Genomic DNA, 20014 nt, shown 5'->3' with positions numbered 1-20014 from the left:
CCAGCTAGATGGGTGGGGTATAAATGAATTATTATTATTATTATTATTATTATTATTATTATTATTAATGAGTGATGAAATAATTGCTAATTAATAACCCATTTATGAATTGGCAAGCGTTTGCATCAATATCAACTACAGCAGTGATGGCCAAACTCGGCCCTCCAGCAGTTTTGGGACTACAATTCCCATCATCCCTGACCAGTGATCCTGTTAGCTAGGGATGATGGGAGTTGTAGTCCCAAACAGTGGCGTAGCGTGGGGAGTGCAGGGGGGGCCGGCCACACCGGGCGCAACATCTGGGGGTTAGGGTTAGGGGCTGCAAATCCAGGGTTAGGGGGCGCAAATTACTTGCCTTGCCCCGGGTGCTGACAACCCACGCTACGCCACTGGTCCCAAAACAGCTGGAGGGCCAAGCTTGGCCATCACTGAACTATGGGGAAGGGGCGCAGCTCAGAGGCAGGGCATATGCTTGGCATGCAGAACGTTCCAGGTTCTTCTTCTTCTTCTTTGGCGATCCCTTGTAGCTGAGTAAGATTGTCTCCCATAAACACGGTTTTAACAGGTTCAATCCCCAGGGGGCTATTACATGAAGATGATGTACAGATGATACACAACACCAGTGCAGTTAGGTAAAATGTACAAAACTAGTTCAAATATATGTTGGAAGTGTAAGGAAAAGGAGGGGACATTTTATCATATGTGGTGGGATTGTAAGGTAATAAAAAAAATATTTGGGAAATGATATACAACGAATTGAAGAAAATGTTCCATTTAACATTTGTTAAAAAACCTGAAGCATTTTTATTAGGGATTGTAGGGAAAGATCTGCCAAAAAAGCTGAAAAACATCTTCATGTATGTGACAACGGCCGTGAGAGTTTTAATAGCACAAGGATGGAAGACTGAAGAAACCCCAACTAAAAGAATCATGGCAAGAAAAATTGATGGACTATGCAGAACTGGAAAAACTGACATACAAGCTACGGGACAAGGATAACTGTGACTTTAATGATGAATGGGAACCTTTTACAAAGGATTTGAAAACGCAACAAAGCGAACGGGACTCTTTGGCTGGCTTTGAATAAACATTCACAAACTTTTTATTGATAACAATCAGCTAAATAGTTTGAGGATCTATACAGCTCTGTAACATGCGGAAAACAGCATTTTTAGAGAAATCAAAGACTGGAATTGAGGGAAGTTGGGGGGTGGGTGGGTTTTGTGTGGGAGGGTGGGGGGAGGGAGGAAAAATGGGGGGAAATAAGGATGATATGTTTCTGGATAATATGTTTTGTTTTAATTTTGAATAAAAAGTTATTAAAAAAACAAAACAAAAAACAAACAAAAAATTCCTAGGGGGCTGGGAATGTCGAACGTTTTGGCTCCTGAACGCCGCAAACCCGGAAGTGAGTAGTGTTCTGGTTTGTGAACGTTCTTTGGAACCCGACCTTCCAACGCGGATTCTGCGGCTTAGTTTCCGAACGTTTTGGAAGTCAAACTTATTTGTTTGCATGGGTGTTTCAAGGGTTTTGGTCTGAGGTGATGATCATCCATAGCTGCCTTCATTTACCCACGCTTTGCCTGATATTTTTAATTGCTGCTGTATTCCCTGCTTCCTCCAAGGTGACTCCACTCATTGGCTCCCCCCCCCCGAACCTAGTGGCCCCCTAAAGACTTCTGGGTCAGGCTGGTCTGGACTTTTTTCAGGGCGACACTCAAGCCTTGACCTCCTGCATCCCATCCACATGCAGCGGTATCGAAACATCAGCGTGGCTTCCTGCGCCACAGAAGGGACACTGCCAAGCGCTCCAGCCACTCTCCCAGGCCCCGTATTCAGAAGAGAAAAGGCCCCAAACCTACGTTCTCTGCTGCCGGTACCCCGAGAGATCGAGGATGGATTTCCGAGGGAAAGCCCTGAAGAGTTTTTGCACCTGCTGTTTCCATGACAACAACCTTTTCTTCTGCGTCTCTGTGAACGCCTGCCCAAAAGAAGGGGCGGGGGGGGGGGGAGAGGAGAGGAGGCAACATCAGAAATAATAATAATAATAATAATAATAATAATAATAATAATTATAGGATGCACCCGAGTTGTTAATAAAAAAACGTCTTCACAAATAAGGAATTCTAAAATGTGAGAACCTTTCCCTAGGGGCCTGTTTGGGAATTGCGGTTAATAACAAATATATAGTAATGAAGGGGGAATCTTTACGATTTTAACGCCTAATAGGCTTGACGCAACCGGTTGCCCTTTGGAGAAAGACAGTTTGAGCCCCAGGCGCTTTGCTGCATGTGAGTTGTTTGGAGGGGACAACACAGAGCAAGGTTTTGAACAATATCCACTCTGAGCGTCCCCACCCCCATCGTTCTGCTCGGACACTGAGGTCCAGCTCCGAAGGCCTTCTGGCGGTTCCCTCACTGCGGGAAGTGAGGTTACAGGGAATGAGACAGAGGGCCTTTTCGGTGGTGGCGTCTGCCCTGTGGAACCCCCTCCCACCAGATGTCAAAGACATATGGCAGTCCCTTGGTTAATGCGGCAGCCAGACTGGTGACTGGGAGCGGCCGCCGAGACCACATAACACCAGTCCTGAGAGATCTGCATTGGCTCCCAGTATGTTTCTGAGCACAATTCAAAGTGTTGGTGTTGACCTTTAAAGCCCTAAACGGCCTCGGTCCTGTATATCTGAAGGAGTATCTCCACCCCCATCGTTCAGCCCAGACACTGAGGTCCAGCTCTGAGGGCCTTCTGGCGGTTCCCTCACTGCGGGAAGTGAGGTTACAGGGCCTTTTCGGTGGTGGCGTCTGCCCTGTGGAACCCCCTCCCACCAGATGTCAAAGAGAAGAACAACCACCAGACTTTTAGAAGACATTTGAAGGCAGCCCTGTTTAGGGAAGCTTTTATGTTTAATAGACTATTGTCTTTTAATATTCTGTTGGAAGCCGCCCAGAGTGGCTGGGGAAACCAAGCCAGATGGGCTGGGTATAAATAAAAAAAATATTATTATTATTTGGATATTGTGGCCCTGACGTCACTCTCTTGGGGGGTGTTGGGTGGAAGCAGCCTTTCCGGAGATTCTAAACCAATGACCGCTCCTTCAACATTCAACTGGCTAGGCAGCAGCAGTCTTCCCTGCTCCTCTTGCGGAGAAGAACTTAAATTTCATGGCGAGTAGTAAAACTCGTCAACGTGCAATGGTCTTCCAATGAACATGTGTGGGATTGACATGGGAGGACAGTGCCCAGTTCGGTGGGGAAGTCCGACAAGGGGCTTCAACCATGTCCATTTGAACGTGGGAAGAATAATCTCCACAGTCAGAAATCGTGTGAAATCTGTATTTGTTTATTTGGAGTTTTTGTACCTGCCTCCCTTCGGTCGGAAAGGCTTACATGAAATCAAAAAACAAGGCATTCCCTACACACGGGCTTACATTCTAATGAAGAAACGAACAAATGAATAAAAATACAACACTAAGGGCCAAGGACAGAAGAGATAAATAAAACTCAGACACCAATTTCTAGGTCCTGATTCCTATACAGTGGTGCCTTGGTTCTCAAACGCCTTGGCTCTCAAACGCCTTGTTCCACAAACCCTGAAAACCCAGAAGTGTTCCAGTTTTCAAATGTTTTTCGGAAGCCGAACATCCGATGCGGCTGTCGGCTATTGTTTCCAGAGCACCTGCACCAATCAAAAGCTGTGCCTTGGTTTTCAAACATTTCGGAAGTCAAACGGACTTCTGGAACGGACTAAATTTGGTGCTTTCGTTTTTGCTATTTATTTTGCATTTTTCTTTTTGAGGCTTTTTCGGTTAATTTGTTTTTGTGACTGTGCGGAACCCAGTTCAGTTACTTATTGATTGATTGTACGACTGCAGAAATGAATAAAAGCCCCCCCCCCCCATCCAAACAATGACTACCTTCAGTGCAGGTAAGAAAATGGTTTGATTTTAATTTTTAACATCTACAATACTGTCTTATTTATTTTATAGTACAGTACATTGATTATCGCTTTCATTTTGCAGATCAATGGTCTCGTTAGATAGTAAAATTCGTGTCAAATTGTTGTTTTAGGGGTTGTTTTTAAAAGTCTGGAACGGATGAATCTGTTTTGCATTCCTTTCTATGGGAAAGCACGCCTTGGTTTTGGAACGGACTTCTGGAACGGATTAAGTTTGAGAAGCAAGGTACCACTGTACTGGACAGCCACTCAAAGGAGTAAACTTCTAGGGGCCGACGTCCCTTCAGTCTCCCCCCCTCTAAAATATTTGAGGGACAGGGTGCTCCTCAAAGTTGATGGACACTGTCATTCAAAGGGTGGGCGTGCATCAAGCCATGTGATTGATTACAGTGGTACCTCTGGATGCGAACAGGATCCGTTCCAGAGCCCCGTTCGCATCCTGAAGCAAACGTAAGATGCGACTGCGCGTCTGTGCAGGTCGTGTTTTGCCGCTTCCGTGCATGCGCGTGACGTCATTTTGAGCGTCTGCGCATGCGCGAGCGGCGAAACCCGGAAGTAGCGTGCTCCGTTACTATCGGGTTGCCATGGAGTGCAACCTGAAAATATTCATCTACTTCATATTCAAGCTACTTCAACCCAAGGTATGACTTTATACGCCCCCCCCATTTTAATCTAGTTGGCAACCATGTGACTGACTTCTGCTCATAGCTGTCAACTTACAGATTTGAAAATAAGGGACCAGCAGCCTCGAAAATAAGGGATCAGCAGCCAAAATAAGGGATCAACATTTACTTTGATAAAATACATATTTTGCTGCGTGCAAATGGCTTTAGATACCTATTAGGTCCATAAATTACCATATAGCATATATTCAACACAAAAAAACAGCAGCAATTTGCTGTTGACAAAGGACAGCTGGACATATCAAGGGCCCCATGACCTTCAGTAGCTTATTTAAGGGACATCATCAATAAGGGACAGCAGCGGGACATGGCGCTGGGATAAGGGACGGTCCCGCCAAATAAGGGACGCTTGACAGCTATGCTTCTGCTCCTGCCATGAACAGCATGAGGCCCCTGGGATATTCCCTGTAGGACAGCGGAATCCCCTCAGGAAGAAAATATATTCCCCACCTCTGCAATACCAGGCGTTCTGGCCTACAACTCCCAGAAGCCCCAGGGAGTTGTAGTCCAAGACGCCTCAGCTGGTATTCAGCTGAATACCAGTTTTTTCTGCGTCCCTAGAAAAGAACGAAAGCTAAGCAGAGACCCACTCACCTCGTGAATGAGGCATTTGTCAATCAGCTGGAGATAGGAGCTGATATTCTCCTCATCCGGCCTGGAGACAAGGAGCTGGGTGCATACTGCAAAGCGATAAATATATATATATATATATATTAATAATTATTATAATGTTAAAAAATTATTTATACCCCGCCCTTCCCAGTTCAGAAAACCAGGCTCAGGGCGGCTAACAACAAATTTAAAACACTTAATTGATGCAACAACAAAAAACAGCATAAAATACAGTATAAAATGTGAATAACAATAAATTCAGAACTAAAAAATCAATTTAGGGGGGAAATCCATCCAATAAACATTAGATGATCACCAGGGCTAGCTGGCTAAATCAGTCCTGTTTGGGCCAGTGAGGAGACCAGGGGAGAATTAGCTGTGGGATCCCAGAGCGGGTAATCTTCATAAAACGGGGAGGGGGAGGGAAGGAATGGGAATAAAAGATCAGGCTAAGTTCAGATTGAAAGCCAGGTGGAATAGCTCTGTCTTACAGGCCCTGCGGAAGGAAGTTAAATCCTGCAGGGCCCTGGTCTCATGGGACAGAGCATTCTGCCAGGTCGGAGCCATCACTGAGAAGGCCCTGGCCCTGGTGGAAGGGAGGGAGAGAAGCAGAAAGAAGTCTATCCTTCGCTTGGGGAAGTTTGCACCTGCTTTAGACTTGTTTTCACGTTAAGGAAGCATTCGAACCAGCCTTGTTGCAGCAACCTGCGCGGAAGAGCAAAGAGCCCTCCACGAAGAATGTTCACACACACACAAGCCGGATTCCATTAATGCCTTTCTCCCTTTAGCTCCTTATTTTGCTCCTCGTTACTATGGCGTCAATCTGCAATTACTCCATTTAAGTCTATTTATAAAAAGGGAGAAGCAGCTGGGGTCCTCTGCCGGAATGGACAGGTCAGATGCAGAGCCTTCGAGGAGGAAAGGCTCTCACTAGCCACAAGGGGGCACAAACAGACATTCGGCGATGCAGGTGGACGTTTCTGAGTCGCTTTCCCCTCTAGACAGTTTGTGTTTACTGAGCAATCGCCCCGATTTGCTTGCACAAAGCTTGCGCAGGGGTTAGACGCTGGCTGTGTCCAGATGTCGGGGTTTGTTGTTAATTCTGCCGGTTATAATATTAGTGCTTCCGTTCTGATTTCTGACGCTCCTTTCCAACTGCAGCACCTGGTGCATGGCTTTCGGGCCGATATACTGCCGTGCTAAATTTCAAACGGCAGAAAAGAACCAGATACCTCCCCAAATCTTGTCACCTGAAAGGGCAACGCAAAACTCTCATTTCCGAGTCAATGAGGCTGCACAAATAGGGCGCTTTCTGGAAACAATTAGCACAGAATTGAGCGCTAAACTTTCACACGTTTCAATAATAATAATAATAATAATAATAATAATAATAATAATAATTCTGAACTCTGCCTTCAGGATGGGTAAAGGCAGGTAGAGGGGTGTTCAGTGTGTCGTTTCCCTGCTTTTCAATATATAACATTAAATTGCTGTTATTATTTTATTATATTATTAAATTAATATTTAATTACAAAACATGGTCAGAGAGCATTGAGGAGGAAGAGAAACAGCAAAGCACAGATCGAAAAAGACACATAGACATGGGCACATGGAATATGCCTGAACGTTATACACAAGACCTTTTTCTTGAAAGTAGAGACAAAAGATATACTCCCCACCCACGTTTATCTGTTTGTTTCATAAAGACAAGAAAATCTCTAATAAAAACTAACTTTTTAAAAGGGTCCCACATTTCAGATTGCAGTGGAAGGTGCTTTCTGCACGTGAAAAGCCCTGGAGCCTAATTCTATTTTATTCTCGCCACCCATTTGTCCCCCGGACAAACGCTAACGCAAGCATAGGCAAACTCTGGCCCTCCAGATGTTTGGGACTACAGTTCCCATCATCCCTAGCTAACAGGATCAGTGGTCAGGGATGATGGGAACTGTAGTCCCAAACATCTGGAGAGCCGGAGTTTGCCTATGCCTGAGCTAACGGATCACTCTTTGTCCAGATTAGACTGACTGACACACAGTGATAACGACGACAACAACAACACCGAGGCACTTTTACAACACCATACGAGGCTGGAGAGCAATGAGAAAGGAATACTAACAGTTTTGTCTGCTATGGATTGTTTCCTATGCCACTTTTGGAGCCAAAGAGGCGAGCAGAACATTAATACAAAAGCAAAAGCACGATACAAGTGCAATCAATGAAAGTAAAGGAAAAGGGACCCCTGATAATTAGGTCCAGTCGTGACCGACTCTGAGGTTGCGGCGCTCATCTCGCTTTATTGGCCGAGGGAGCCGGCATGCAGCTTCCGGGTCATGTGGCCAGCATGACTAAGCCACTTCTGGCGAACCAGAGCAGCGCACGGAAATGCCGTTTACCTTCCCACCAGAGCGGTACCTATTTATCTACTTGCACTTTGACGTGCTTTCGAACTGCTAGGTTGGCAGGAGCAGGGACTGAGCAATGGGAGCTCACCCCGTCGCGGGGATTTGAACCGCTGACCTTCTGATCAGCAAGTCCTAGGCTCTGTGGTTTAACCCACAGCGCCATCTGCGTCCCTCCAATCAATGAATGAGAGCCACGTAAAATTGCACAATGGACAAACCACATCCGTCCCACTGCTTCCATGCAGTCACAGGGTCCCCAGCATCCCAGCCCTTACCTGGGAGCCAGGTGAGCTCCCGCCCCACCCCACCAGGGCCACCACCTGCTCCCGTCTCTCCCTTGGGAGCAAGGCCTTCCCCAATCACGGCTCCTTACCTTTGCCCATCACCTTAGTAAACTGCCCTGGGATGTCCCCTTCGGGCAAAGGAGCCCCTCCAGATTCCCCCTCGCAGCCTGGAAGGTGGTGGTGGGGTATACCCCCCGCGGCGGAGTCCTTGCAGTCGGGTCCCTGGCCGTCGGAGCCAATCAGGGAAGCCGTGCGATGGGGCTCTGGATCCCGGCCACGGTCGTCTGCCGTCAGGTTCCGAGAAGAGTAAGCTTTGATGGGGGTGAGGATCATTTGGTGAAGCTCCTGCAGGGGCACCCGCAGGTTGCCCCCTTCAAGGATGTCCTGTGGAAAACAACATCCCCTGGCCATTAATGCCTTGGCTTCTTAACCTCACCTAAGCACCTACTGCTTTGGTTTAGCCAGATAGAATCGCAGAATTGGAAGGGACCACAAAATAAAAAATGCAGGAATCTCAACTAAAGCATCCCTGAGAGATGGCCATCTAACCGCTGCTTAAAAACCTGCAAGGAAAGAGAGTTCACCACTTCCCGTGGGAGTCTGTTCCACGGTCAAATGGCTCTTAACTTCAGAAAGTTATTCCTAAGGCTCAGTCGCAATCTGCTTTCTTGCAACTTGAAGCCATGAGTTCAAGTCCTACCCCCCCCCCCAGAGCAGCAGAAAAGAAGCTTTCTCCATCTTCCATGTGACAGCCCTTGAGATATCTGAAGATGGCTATTCTATCTCCTCTCAGTCTCCTCTTTTCCATGCTAAACATACCCAGCTCCTTCAACCATTCCTCATAAGGCTCAGTTTCCAGACCCCTGATCAATTTGGTCGCCTTCCAGCTTGTCAAACTTTGTCCTAAATTGTGGTGCCCAGAATTGGACACAGTATTCCAGGTGTGGTCTGACCAAGGCAGAATAGAGTGGCACTATGACTTCCTATGATGGGAACAAAATTTTAAAAATTCCTTCCAGTAGCACCTTAGAGACCAACTAAGTTAGTTATTGGTATGAGCTTTCGTGTGCATGCACACTTCTTCAGATACACTGAAACAGAAGTCACCAGACCCTTCTATATAGTGAGAAGGTGGGGAGGGGTATTACTCAGAAGGGTGGTGCGAATGGGTGATTGGCTGATAGGGGTGGTAAACCTGTTGACGACTGTTAACGACTGCAATTGGTCTTACAGGGAAAAGCAAGAATCCAATGTCTCTATTCAGACCAGGTCTCTCCATGGTTTTAAGTTTGGTAAAGGGACCCCTGACCGTGACTAAGGGGGGGGGGGCGAAGAAAACGGAAGAACGAGAACGCTCATCTCGATACGCCAAGGCCAGGACTCTGCAGTCAGGAGGCTTCAAAGGCTGTAGCATTTTGTAGCTGCTGATTCTTATCTGGTTTCTGGATGAAAGAGAAATCGGCTTTCCCCGCAGCAAATGCACACATTCTGCGAATTAATTTCATGGCAGATTTCTCTACCAATAGCCTTGGTGTGTGCCCTAAAACTGGCTTTCTCTTTGTTCTCAAACACCGAAAACCCAGAAGTAAGTGTTCCTGTTTTCGAACAATTTTCAGAAGCCGAACGCCCGATGCGGCTGTCGGCTATTGTTTCCAGAGCTCCTGCACTAATCAGAAGCTGCGCCTTGGTTTTGGAACATTTTGGAAGTCAAACGGACTTCCGGAATGGACTAAATTTGGCACTTTGGTTTCTGCTATTTGTTTTTAAGGCTTTTTCGGTTAATTTGTTTTTTTGACTGTGTGGAACCCAGTTCAGCTACTGCTTGATTGTGTGACTGCACAAATGGATAAAAGCCCCCCATCCAAACAATGACTATCATCAGTGCAGGTAAGAAAGAAAAAAAGCAATTTTAATTTTTATCATCTACAATACCATCTTATTTATTTTATAGTACCCTACGTTGATTACTGCTTTCGTTTTATGGATCAATGGTCTCGTTAGATAGTAAAATTCATGTCAAATTGCTGTTTTAGGGGTAGTTTTTAAAAGTCTGGAAAGCATTACAGTGGTGTCTCGCAAGACGAAATTAATCCGTTCCGCGAGTCTCTTCGTCTAGCGGTTTTTTCGTCTTGCGAAGCAAGCCCATTGGCAGCTTAGTGGATTAGTGCTATTAGCGGTTTAGCGGCTTTTAGCGGATCAGCTGATAAGCGGCTTATCAGCGGATCAGCTGATAAGCGGCTTAGGGCTTAGGAAAAGGGGGGGAAAAGGGGAAAAAACCCGCAGGAACTCGCAAGACATTTTCGTCTTGCGAAGCAAGCCCATAGGGAAATTCGTTTTGCGAAGCGCCTCCAAAACGGAAAACCCTTTCGTCTAGCGGGTTTTCCGTCTTGCGAGGCGTTCGTCTTGCGGGGCACCACTGTAATCCATTTTGCATTACTTTCTATGGGAAAGCACACCTTGGTTTTGAAACGCTTTGGTTTTGGAACGGACTTCCGGAATGGATTGAGTTTGAGAACCAAGGTACTACTGTAAAAGCAACCTGTTAACGGGCGATTCCCGTCCTACTCTGAAAGTCTTCTTGCTCATGCCGCTTCCAGGCGACCCTGTTTCTTGCTTTTTTTTGCACGTAGTGGTTAGTTAGATGATATTGCATCAAAGGAGTGTTATCTCACACTTTCCAGTGGATTTTCCTGTTGCTTTCCTTATCCCCCAAAAGTCCTAAATTTCCCAGGTGGTGTGTGATTGAATCCCACTCAAAAGAGCAACAACACCCTTACAATTGCAGGATCGACCCAATGCGTGTTTACCTATGACTCTCATTATGTTCCTTCGAGCTTGCTCACTAGTATATACGTTTTAGGATTGCAGCCTCAGTGGAAAAACGCCAACAACTAAGCTTTGATTCATTGCCTTCTGTTTTACAGAGAACGTAGCAGCACGGCTGTGGTTGCGTTTGCGTATTCATGACAGCAAAATCAATATATCAATATTTCAGACGCAACAGGGGCAGGGGAGCAGCGGGGGGACGAGACCATGAAACTGCTCAGAAATCACACATGAATCATGCAGGCTTTTGCTCCCTCTTCTTGGCCTTTAAGAGCCTGTATTAACTGGGAGAGGGATCTATTACGGCTTCATTATCTTCTGCAGGATTCCTAAATAAGTCATGTACTATAAACGAGGGGAGCAGAGGCGTGAGCTAACCCAACACAGACAGACACCCTGCCGAGCTACTGAAAAGGCCCAAAGAGAGGTGGGTAGTGAGCTAACCATAGACCTATCATTGTTGTTTAGTGGTATCCGACTCTTCATGACCCCATGGACCAGAGCACGCCAGGCCCTCCTGTCTTCCACTGCCTCCTACAGTTTGGTAAAACTCATGCTGGTAGCTTCGAGAACACTGTCCAACCATCTTGTCCTCTGTCGTCCCCTTCTCCTTGTGCCCTCCATCTTTCCCAACATCAGGGTCTTTTCCAGGGAGTCTTCTCTTCTCATGAGGTGGCCAATGCCTTGGAGCCTCAGCTTCAGGATCTGTCCTTCCAGTGAGCACTCAGGGCTGATTTCCTTCAGAATGGAGAGGTTTGTTCTTCTTGCAGTCCATGGGACTCTCCAGAGTCTCCTCCAGCACCATAATTCAAAAGCATCAATTCTTCGGCGATCAGCCTTCTTTATGGTCCAGCTCTCACTTCCATACATCACTACTGGGAAAACCATGGCTTTAACTATACGGACCTTTCTTGGCAAAGACCTATCATACTCCTCGATATTATTTACTAGCAGCCTTGCACCCGGCACTCCTCAGGAATTCTGAGAAACCAAACTATTAGTGCAGTTTTGAAACCAGTGGTTCTAATCAAAGCAGTTTTGAAAGGTTCTGTCTGCCATCTTGATTCAAAATGGCACCCAACTGTATCAAAACAGACAAAAGCTTGATCGTGCAAAATTAGGTTACGGTATCTTAAGAGGTTGTTGATATTTCTTCCGGCAATTTTAATCTCAGATGACACAACCTTGATGGCAGAAAGTGAGGAGGAATGAAAGAACCTTTTAACGAGGGTGAAAGAGGAGAGCGCAAAATATGGTCTGAAGCTCAACACCAAAAAAACGAAGATCATGGCCACTGGGCCCATCACCTCCTGGCAAATAGAAGGGGAAGAAATGGAGGCAGTGAGAGATTTTACTTTCTTGGGCTTCATGATCACTGCAGATGGTGACAGCAGCCACGAAATTAAAAGACGCCTGCCTCTTGGGAGAAAGGCTATGGTAAACCTAGACAGCATCTTAAAAAGCAGAGACATCACCTTGCCTACAAAGGTCCATATAGTTAAAGCTATGGTTTTCCCAGTAGTGATGTATGGAAGTGAGAGCTGGAAGGACAGATCCTGAAGCTGAGGCTCCAAGACTTTGGCCACCTCATGAGAAGAGAAGACTCCCTGGAAAAGACCCTGATGTTGGGAAAGATGGAGGGCACAAGGAGAAGAGGACGGCAGAGGACGAGATGGTGGGACAGTGTTCTCAAAGCTACCAGCATGAGTTTGACCAAACTGCGGGAGGCAGTGGAAGACAGGAGGGCCTGGCGTGGTCTGGTCCAGGGGGTCATGAAGAGTCGGACATGACTAAACAACAACAACATCTTAAGAGGTGTCTGAATGCATAGTAAACAGGCAAGCTGAAAGGTTTACAAAATATATAATGGGATGGGATGCTTAATAAAACTTCTTAGAAAGACTTGCATTGCAATAATCTCTCCAATATTCATTTTCGTTTTCTCCTTCTTCCTTTACTCATGAGAACCATTCTCCCTTCTAGTCCTTGTTTACAGACACTGTTCTGTAGAGACTCCCAAATTGGCAAAGCCCACAGCATCAGACCTCTTCCTCTTTCCTTCCTTGCCCAACCCCTCAGTTCTCAACTCTTCATTTTCTACTTGACTTCTGGCCCATCTCTCCATATGTCCCCTTCTTCCCTGAGGAATTAGAACATACTGTGACATCAGAGCAGCTTAGCCAATTGCAACGCAGGTGGGTGGGGAGGAAGCAAAAATGTTTCAAGGCAGCTCATACAGGAAATCATTGTCACACAGGACAGAGAGGAGACATATGTAGGAGCAAAAAACAAGAAGATTGAGAACCTTCATTACTAACACACTTAATTGACGTTAACAGCCGAAACCTCAACAGTTTTGAGGGATAAGCTGAGTCAACTCACCCTTTCCAGGGACTTGAGAAGGTTCTGCCTCTCTTTTAGCTTTTGGATGCTGATCACAATTTTGTGCCTTGCACCTTTGGTAACGTTCTAAAAAGAACAATGTAGATCTCTGTGTTAGTATATGCACACACATGTGGGCCACCAACTGCAAGGCAGACATGGGACTACAAGATATAATTCAGGGTGGTGCTCAGCAACAAGTAGAAGACCGCAAGAGAACTTGAAACCTTCAGTCCATTTATCAGACCAGTGGTTCCCCAAGTTTTTGGGGATACCGTCCCCTCGGTTCCATAAAACTCACCCCCAGTAGCCCCTATAAAAAAGCATTATTCAAAATATCAGTTTGCACAACCCAGTAAGGAAGATATAAAAACTCAATAAAATCTGAAACAGTAACTATTGATTATCTTCATAATACAATTGAAACTATTTAATTTTAATTGTACGTTTCCGAGCACAATTCAAAGTGTTGGTGCTAACCTTTAAGGCCCTAAACGGCGTTGGTCCAGTATACCTGAAGGAGCGTCTCCACCCCCATCGTTCAGCCCGGACGCTGAGGTCCAGCTCCGAGGGCCTTCTGGTGGTTCCCTCACTGCGGGAAGTGAGGTTACAGGGAACCAGGCAGAGGGTCTTCTCGGTAGTAGTGCCTGCCCTGTGGAACGCCCTCCCATCAGATGTCAAGGGAATAAGCAACTATTTGATTTTAGAAGACATCTGAAGGCGGTCCTGTTTAGGGACGTTTTCAATGTTTGATGTTTTAGCTCATCATCATCATCATCATCATTATTATTAACAATAATATTCTGTTGGGAGCAGCCCAGAGTGGCTGGGGAAACCCAGCCAGATGGGTGGGGTATGTATGTACAGGCATACATTGGCTTGCAGACGCTTCATGTTGCGTTTTTTGGGTTACGGACCGCCGAAACCCGGAAGTACTGGAATGGGTTACTTCCACGTTTTGGCGGTCGCACATGCGCAGAAGCGCTAAATCGCGCTTTGTACATGTGCAGAAGCGCCGAATCGCAACCAGCACGTGCATGCATCCTGCATGGATCACGTTCGCAACCTGAGCAGCCACTGTATGTATGTATGTATGTATGTATGTATGTATGTATGTAATTACATACATACAGTGATACCTTGGTTGAAGAACAGCTTCGTTTATGAACAACTTGGATTAAGGATGCTGTAGGAGTTTTAGTTTGTGAACTTTGCCTTGGAATAAGAACATGTTCCGCTTCCTGTTGAGTGTGTTCCATTTGTAAATTGTGTCCCCCGCTGCTATGGGAAAGCACGCCTTGTTTTAAGATCGCTTTGGTTTAAGAACGGACTTCCTGAACGGATTAAGTTCGTAAACCAAGGTACTGTAAATTTGCTGAGTGACCTCACATACTTGTGCCTCCAGCTGACACTCGGTCAGTGACATCATGTCGTCATACGTCATCTGGGAGAAAAGGGCAGCGTACTTGTGGAGGCGGAGACTCTTCAGCCAGGCAGGAACATCTGCAAGTTGGAGACGGAGAGGAATGCACAAGTTAGATCTTATGGGGTTGAACAACAGAGCACGGAAAGCTACGGTACAGAAGACTACATGTTTGAGACGTTACTTTTACTATATAAAGCCCTTTACAACTTTAATCTGGGGAAACCCAGCCAGTTGGGTGGGGCGGGGTATAAATAAATTATTATTATTCTGCGGGACTAGTTGCCTTGTAAGATTGTATTCCCTTCTCTACCACATTGATCTGTGGAACAAGCACTGCTACGAGTGCCAAATCATAATACACGTTCTGCGGTTGTACGAAACCGGTCTTTTTAGTGATCTTTGGAACTCCCTGCCTATGGACGGCACTTCACTGCACGCTTTTCGGTGTCTGATAAAAGCATTTTTGGTGTTGTTGTTCAGACAAAATTCAGACATGTAGAACGTTGATGTGCTTTTTGTTTTCAATTTATCGCTGATTTTAAACTTTGGACTGTTTCAGATAGTTGCTTTCAATGATAATTTCGTTGTTTTATTTTTTTCCATAAACCACTTTGAGGGTGTTTTTTTTTAAAAAAAATCAAGCAGTGTATCCTGTAAGAACTCGATTACTTCGTGTGGTGGTAACACTTTGGAACTCCCTGCTTCTTGATACCAGACAGGCGCTTTCACTGCAACTCTTTTCGGTGTCTGCTGAAGACATTTTTATTTAGACAAGTCTACCCAGATGTTTAGAAGTTTGTATGAGTTTTAATTAGCTTTGGTCTATTCTGTTGCGGTTTTAACTTTCTGCACGTTTTAAGTTAGGGTTGCGAATTTTTCAGCGGTTATTTTTTTTTTCTGTAAACAGCTTGGAGGGTTTTCTTTTCTACAATTCAGTGGTGCTCAAAGTTTATAAAATAAAGAAAGAAATACAAATATTATGGAAATGAATATATATGACTGTGAGGAAACAAATGAATAAATAGAAGGTTTTAGATGATTTAAGTTCTGGATTTTTGTTGTTGCAATCCATCCTGGGATCAGCTGCTGGAGGGTGGGTGGATAATAAATTTAATACTGTTCCTACTCCTGCTACTTAGCATTGCTTGTTGAACACCCAGTGTGTAGGTAGAGGCTTTCTGTCCTCATCCAATCAGAACCCAAAAACAGTTTTTCCTTGGAAGTGAAACGGAATCCATTTTGGAAGTCCGTTTGACTTCCAAAACATTCAGAAACCAAAGTGCAGCTTCTGATTGGCTGCAGGAAGCTCCTGTAGCCAATCGGAAGCTGTGGAAGCCCCGTCGGATGTTCGGCTTCCAAAGAACGTTCGCAAACCGGAACGCTCACTTCCGGGTTTGCGGCATTCAGGAGCCAAAATGTCCAAGTACAAAGGTGTTTGGGATAGCCACTTCCGCCCTTCAGAGGATGTGGGGTTGTGGGCTTCACGGCCCCACCACGCGTGCGGGGGTTGGAGCCCAGGCCCCGCACGATTGGGGGGATTCCCAGCTTCCAGGTCATGTGGCCAGCATGACTAAGCCGCTTCTGGAGAACTAGAGCAGCGCACGGAAACACCGTTTACCTTCCCGCCGGAGTGGTACCTATTTATCTACTTGCACTTTGACGTGCTTTCGAACTGCTAGGTTGGCAGGAGCAGGGACCGAGCAATGGGAGCTCATCCTGTCGCGGGGATTCGAACCGCCGACCTTCTGACTGGCAAGTCCTAGGCTCTGTGGTTTAACCCACAGCGCCACCCACGTCCCGGTTTTCGCCTACCTCATAGCAAATCGTCACAACTTTTTGGGTGTTGGCAGTTAGGCATTGGTATAGTTGGAAGAGGGGAGATAACGTCATCACCTGCCCCACATTTTGAAGGGTAGTCCGGTAAAGGATTCCAGGGGGCGTGGCCCTGTCCGAAGCCTGGGGAGGTGAGGGCCTAAGGCACGCTCCCAATCGGTGACCCCAGGGGAGTTCCTAGTTGATGTGCATCAGCAGGACTCCCCCTACTGGTGGTTAACCCTTCCCGGATTTCAAGCAGATGGGCTGAAGTCGGATATACAGTGGTACCTCGCAAGACGAATGCCTCGTAAGACGAAAAACTCGCAAGACGAAAGAGTTTTTCGTTTTTTGAGTTGCTTCGCAAGACGAATTTCCCTATGGGCTTGCTTCGCAAGACGAAAACATCTTCAAGTTTGTTTCCTTTGTCTTAAAACCGTGCATTCAGGGGGTGCAGTTGCGACTTGACTTCGAGGAGCAACTCATAGCATAGTATGGTAGCCTTTTTTGAGGTTTTTGAAGACTTTGGTGATTTTTGAAGCTTTTCCAAAATCCGTGCTTCGCAAGACGAAAGAATGGCAAGACGAAAAAAACTCGCAGAACGAATTAATTTCGTCTTGCGAAGTACCACTGTAGTGGGTTAGGACCAATGCCTAAGCCAATACCACTCATCACCTGTAACCAATAAAGTTGTGGCCTTATTTAGCCCATTAACCTTAATAATTGTGTCATGTGTCATTGTTTCCACTTGGGAGGGGGTGGGAACTCGCCATGCAACCAAGGTACGACTGTATAGGGCAGAGGTCAGCCACCAGGAGACAGCAAGGAAGAAGAGTCCAGGGGGGAAAGAATAATAGATCTGTAGAGTTGGAAGGGAACCCAGGGGTCATCTAGTCTGACCCCCTGAGATGCAGGAATCTCAACTAAAGCATCCGTATCAGATGGGCATCCAACCACTGCTTAAAAACCTCCAGAGAGAGACCATTCCACTGTTGAACAGCTCTTGCTGTCAGAAAGTTCTTCCTGGTGTTTAGTCAGAATCTCCTTGAAGTCATGGGTTCAAGTCCTACCCGCCCAGAGCAGGAGAAAACAAGCTTGTTACTTCTTCCATGTGACAGCACGTGAGATATCTGAAGATGGCTCTCATTCTCATTCTCAGTCTCCTCTTTTCCAGGCTAAACATTGCCAGCTCCCTCAACCGTTCCTCCTAAGGCTTGGTTTCTAGACCCTTCATCATCCTGGTCACCCTTCACTGCCCACCTTCCAGCTTGTCAACATCCTTCTTAACTGTGGTGCCCAGATCTGGACGCAGAACTCCATGTGGGGTTCTCACACCAAAGCAGAATAGAATGGAACTTTTACATGTCCCTTCTGGAGACTATACTTCTCTTGACGCAGCCTAGAATTGCATTTGATTTTCTTGCCGCTGTGTCACACTGTGGCCTCATGTTCAGATTGCATGCCCACCCCTAGATCCTTTCCCCATACAAGCCAGGTGTCTCCCATCTTATATGGGTGCAGCTGGTTCTTCTTGCCTAAGTGCAGAACCCTACATTTGTCCCTATTGAAATTCATTTTGTTAGTCATGATTCTGCGGTGTTAGCTCCCCCTCCCAGTTTGGTGTCGTCTGCAAATCTGATGAGCATCCCCTCAATTCCTCCATCCAAGTCGTTTATAAAGATGCTGAACAACCATGGGCCCAGAACCAGTGGGGCACCCCACTTGTCACTTTTTTCCAAGATGCTGTAAAGGTAAAGGGACCCCTGACCATTAGGTCTAGTCGGGACCGACTCTGGGGTTGCGGCACTCATCTAGCTTTATTGGCCGAGGGAGCCAGCATACGGCTTCCGGGTCATGTGGCCAGCAGGACTAAGCCGCTTCTAGCGAACCAGAGCAGCACACGGAAACGCCGTTTACCTTCCCGCCGGAGCGGTACCTATTTATCTACTTGCACTGGCATGCTTTCGAACTGCTAGGTTGACAGGAGCAGGGACCGAGCAACGGGAGCTCGCCCCATGGTGGGGATTCGAACCGCCGACCTTCTGATCGGCAAGTCCTAGGCTCTGTGGTTTAACCCACAACCGTTAATTAGTCTTTGGGTTCAGTCAGTCAACCAGCTGCACATCCAACTAACGGTTACCTTGTCCAACCCAGATCTTACCAGCTTCTTCGCAAGAATATCATGGGGGACTTTGTCAAAAGCCTTATTGAAATCAAGATACACTATGTCCACTGCATTCCCCGATCCACCAAGAGGGCTTCATTGCACCTGGCGAGATCCAGGCACTGCAGGACCTGGGACCGCTCCCAGAAACAACAGGAGATGCTACGGAGCAGCCTTTCTCAACCTGTGGGCCCCCAGATGTTGTTGAACTACAACTCCCATCACCCCTAGCTAGCAAGGCCAGAGCTCAGGGATGATGGGAGTTGTAGTCCAACAACATCTGGGGACCCACAGGTTGAGAACCGCTGTACCAAAGGGCTCCAGAAGAGCATTTGTGCTGTGCTTGACCTTCCTGCTGCCTCCAGTCTCTCCTTGCTGGTAAACAACAGCGACCCAGATGTTGGGAGGGCAGCTGAGCATTGCCATCACCACCATTGGCAACCAGACTCTTTGAGCTACTCTCAAAACATGGATAACGTATTTTTTGCTGTATAAGGCGCACCAGACCACAAGACGCACCTAGTTTTTGGAGGAGGAAAACAAGAAAACAAATATTCTGAATCTCAGAAGCCAGAACAGCAAGAGGGATTGCTGCGCAGTGAAAGCAGCAATCCCTCTTGCTGTTCCGGCTTCTGGAATAGCTGCGCAGCATGCATTCGCTCCATAAGACGCACACACATTTCCCCTTACTTTTTAGGAGGGAAAAAATGAGTCTTATAGAGCAAAAAATACGGTAATTAAAATGTAAAGGTAGCAGTGTGACTGACTGACTGACTGACTGACAGGAAGAAGGCAGAGAGGTTCAAGAGAAGCTAAAGATGTCTGCTTTGTGCTGTAAGAACCACTGCTTGAATTTGTGAGAATTTGAGGACACACTGTGGGTGAGATGAATTCCAGCTCAGCCACAATGCTAACTACGTGCCCCAAAGCCAGTCACTCTCGCAGCAGCCTAACTCCCCCATATGGTTCCCAGGAAGATTAAAGAGTGGGGTGAATAAAACAGAGAAAACGAATGAATAAATAAAACAATTTAACTAGTTAATAACAGTTGGCTCTGCTCCGTCTTAGTCGCTGTAGGGAGCATCATGGGCAGAAGGCATCCTGGGATACAGTCCACAAACACTTACTCGGTGGCATCAACTTTGCTAATTATAACATGCAAATGAGCAGCTGTCCACTGATTGGTTTATGAGGCCTGCTGTGTTGTCCTCGGTACTGAACATCCCCTTTCTGGTGCCTTTCTCGAAAAGAATCTCTGGTCCACGCTGGCATTGCTTAAAAAGAGAACAGCCACACGCAGCTAGCTTCCTAGGGGAATTAATTTAATCCACTTTTAAACGGCGCCACGAGGAAAAAAGCGCAAGTCCAAAAAAGGCCGCTTCTCTCGTGAAAACACAAAACAACAGACTAGAAGGGAGAGTGTCCGTTTCAAGCTAGGCTGGTGATAAAGAGGCAGCAGATGGGAATGG

General features: G+C 46.4%; 1 protein-coding gene across 2 annotated transcripts in view; it reads right to left on the bottom strand.

Annotated features, from left to right (window-relative positions):
• SAMD4A (sterile alpha motif domain containing 4A) overlaps nt 1-20014 on the bottom strand; it is a 133386-nt gene that overhangs the window by 15016 nt on the left and 98356 nt on the right. For both annotated transcript variants that reach the window (XM_079993493.1, XM_079993492.1), the window contains 5 exons: nt 14537-14646; nt 13144-13230; nt 8025-8319; nt 5232-5317; nt 1863-1981 (listed from right to left, as the gene is read on the bottom strand). In XM_079993493.1, the coding sequence (XP_079849619.1) occupies nt 1863-1981; nt 5232-5317; nt 8025-8319; nt 13144-13230; nt 14537-14646 (697 nt within the window). The remainder of the gene's footprint in view (nt 1-1862; nt 1982-5231; nt 5318-8024; nt 8320-13143; nt 13231-14536; nt 14647-20014) is intronic.

The sequence above is a fragment of the Podarcis cretensis genome, assembly GCF_951804945.1.
Source record: "Podarcis cretensis genome assembly, chromosome: 1".
Taxonomy (NCBI): Eukaryota; Metazoa; Chordata; class Lepidosauria; order Squamata; family Lacertidae; genus Podarcis; species Podarcis cretensis.
The sequence above is the reverse complement of the archived record's forward strand: the minus strand, read 5'-3'. Positions and strand labels throughout refer to the sequence as shown.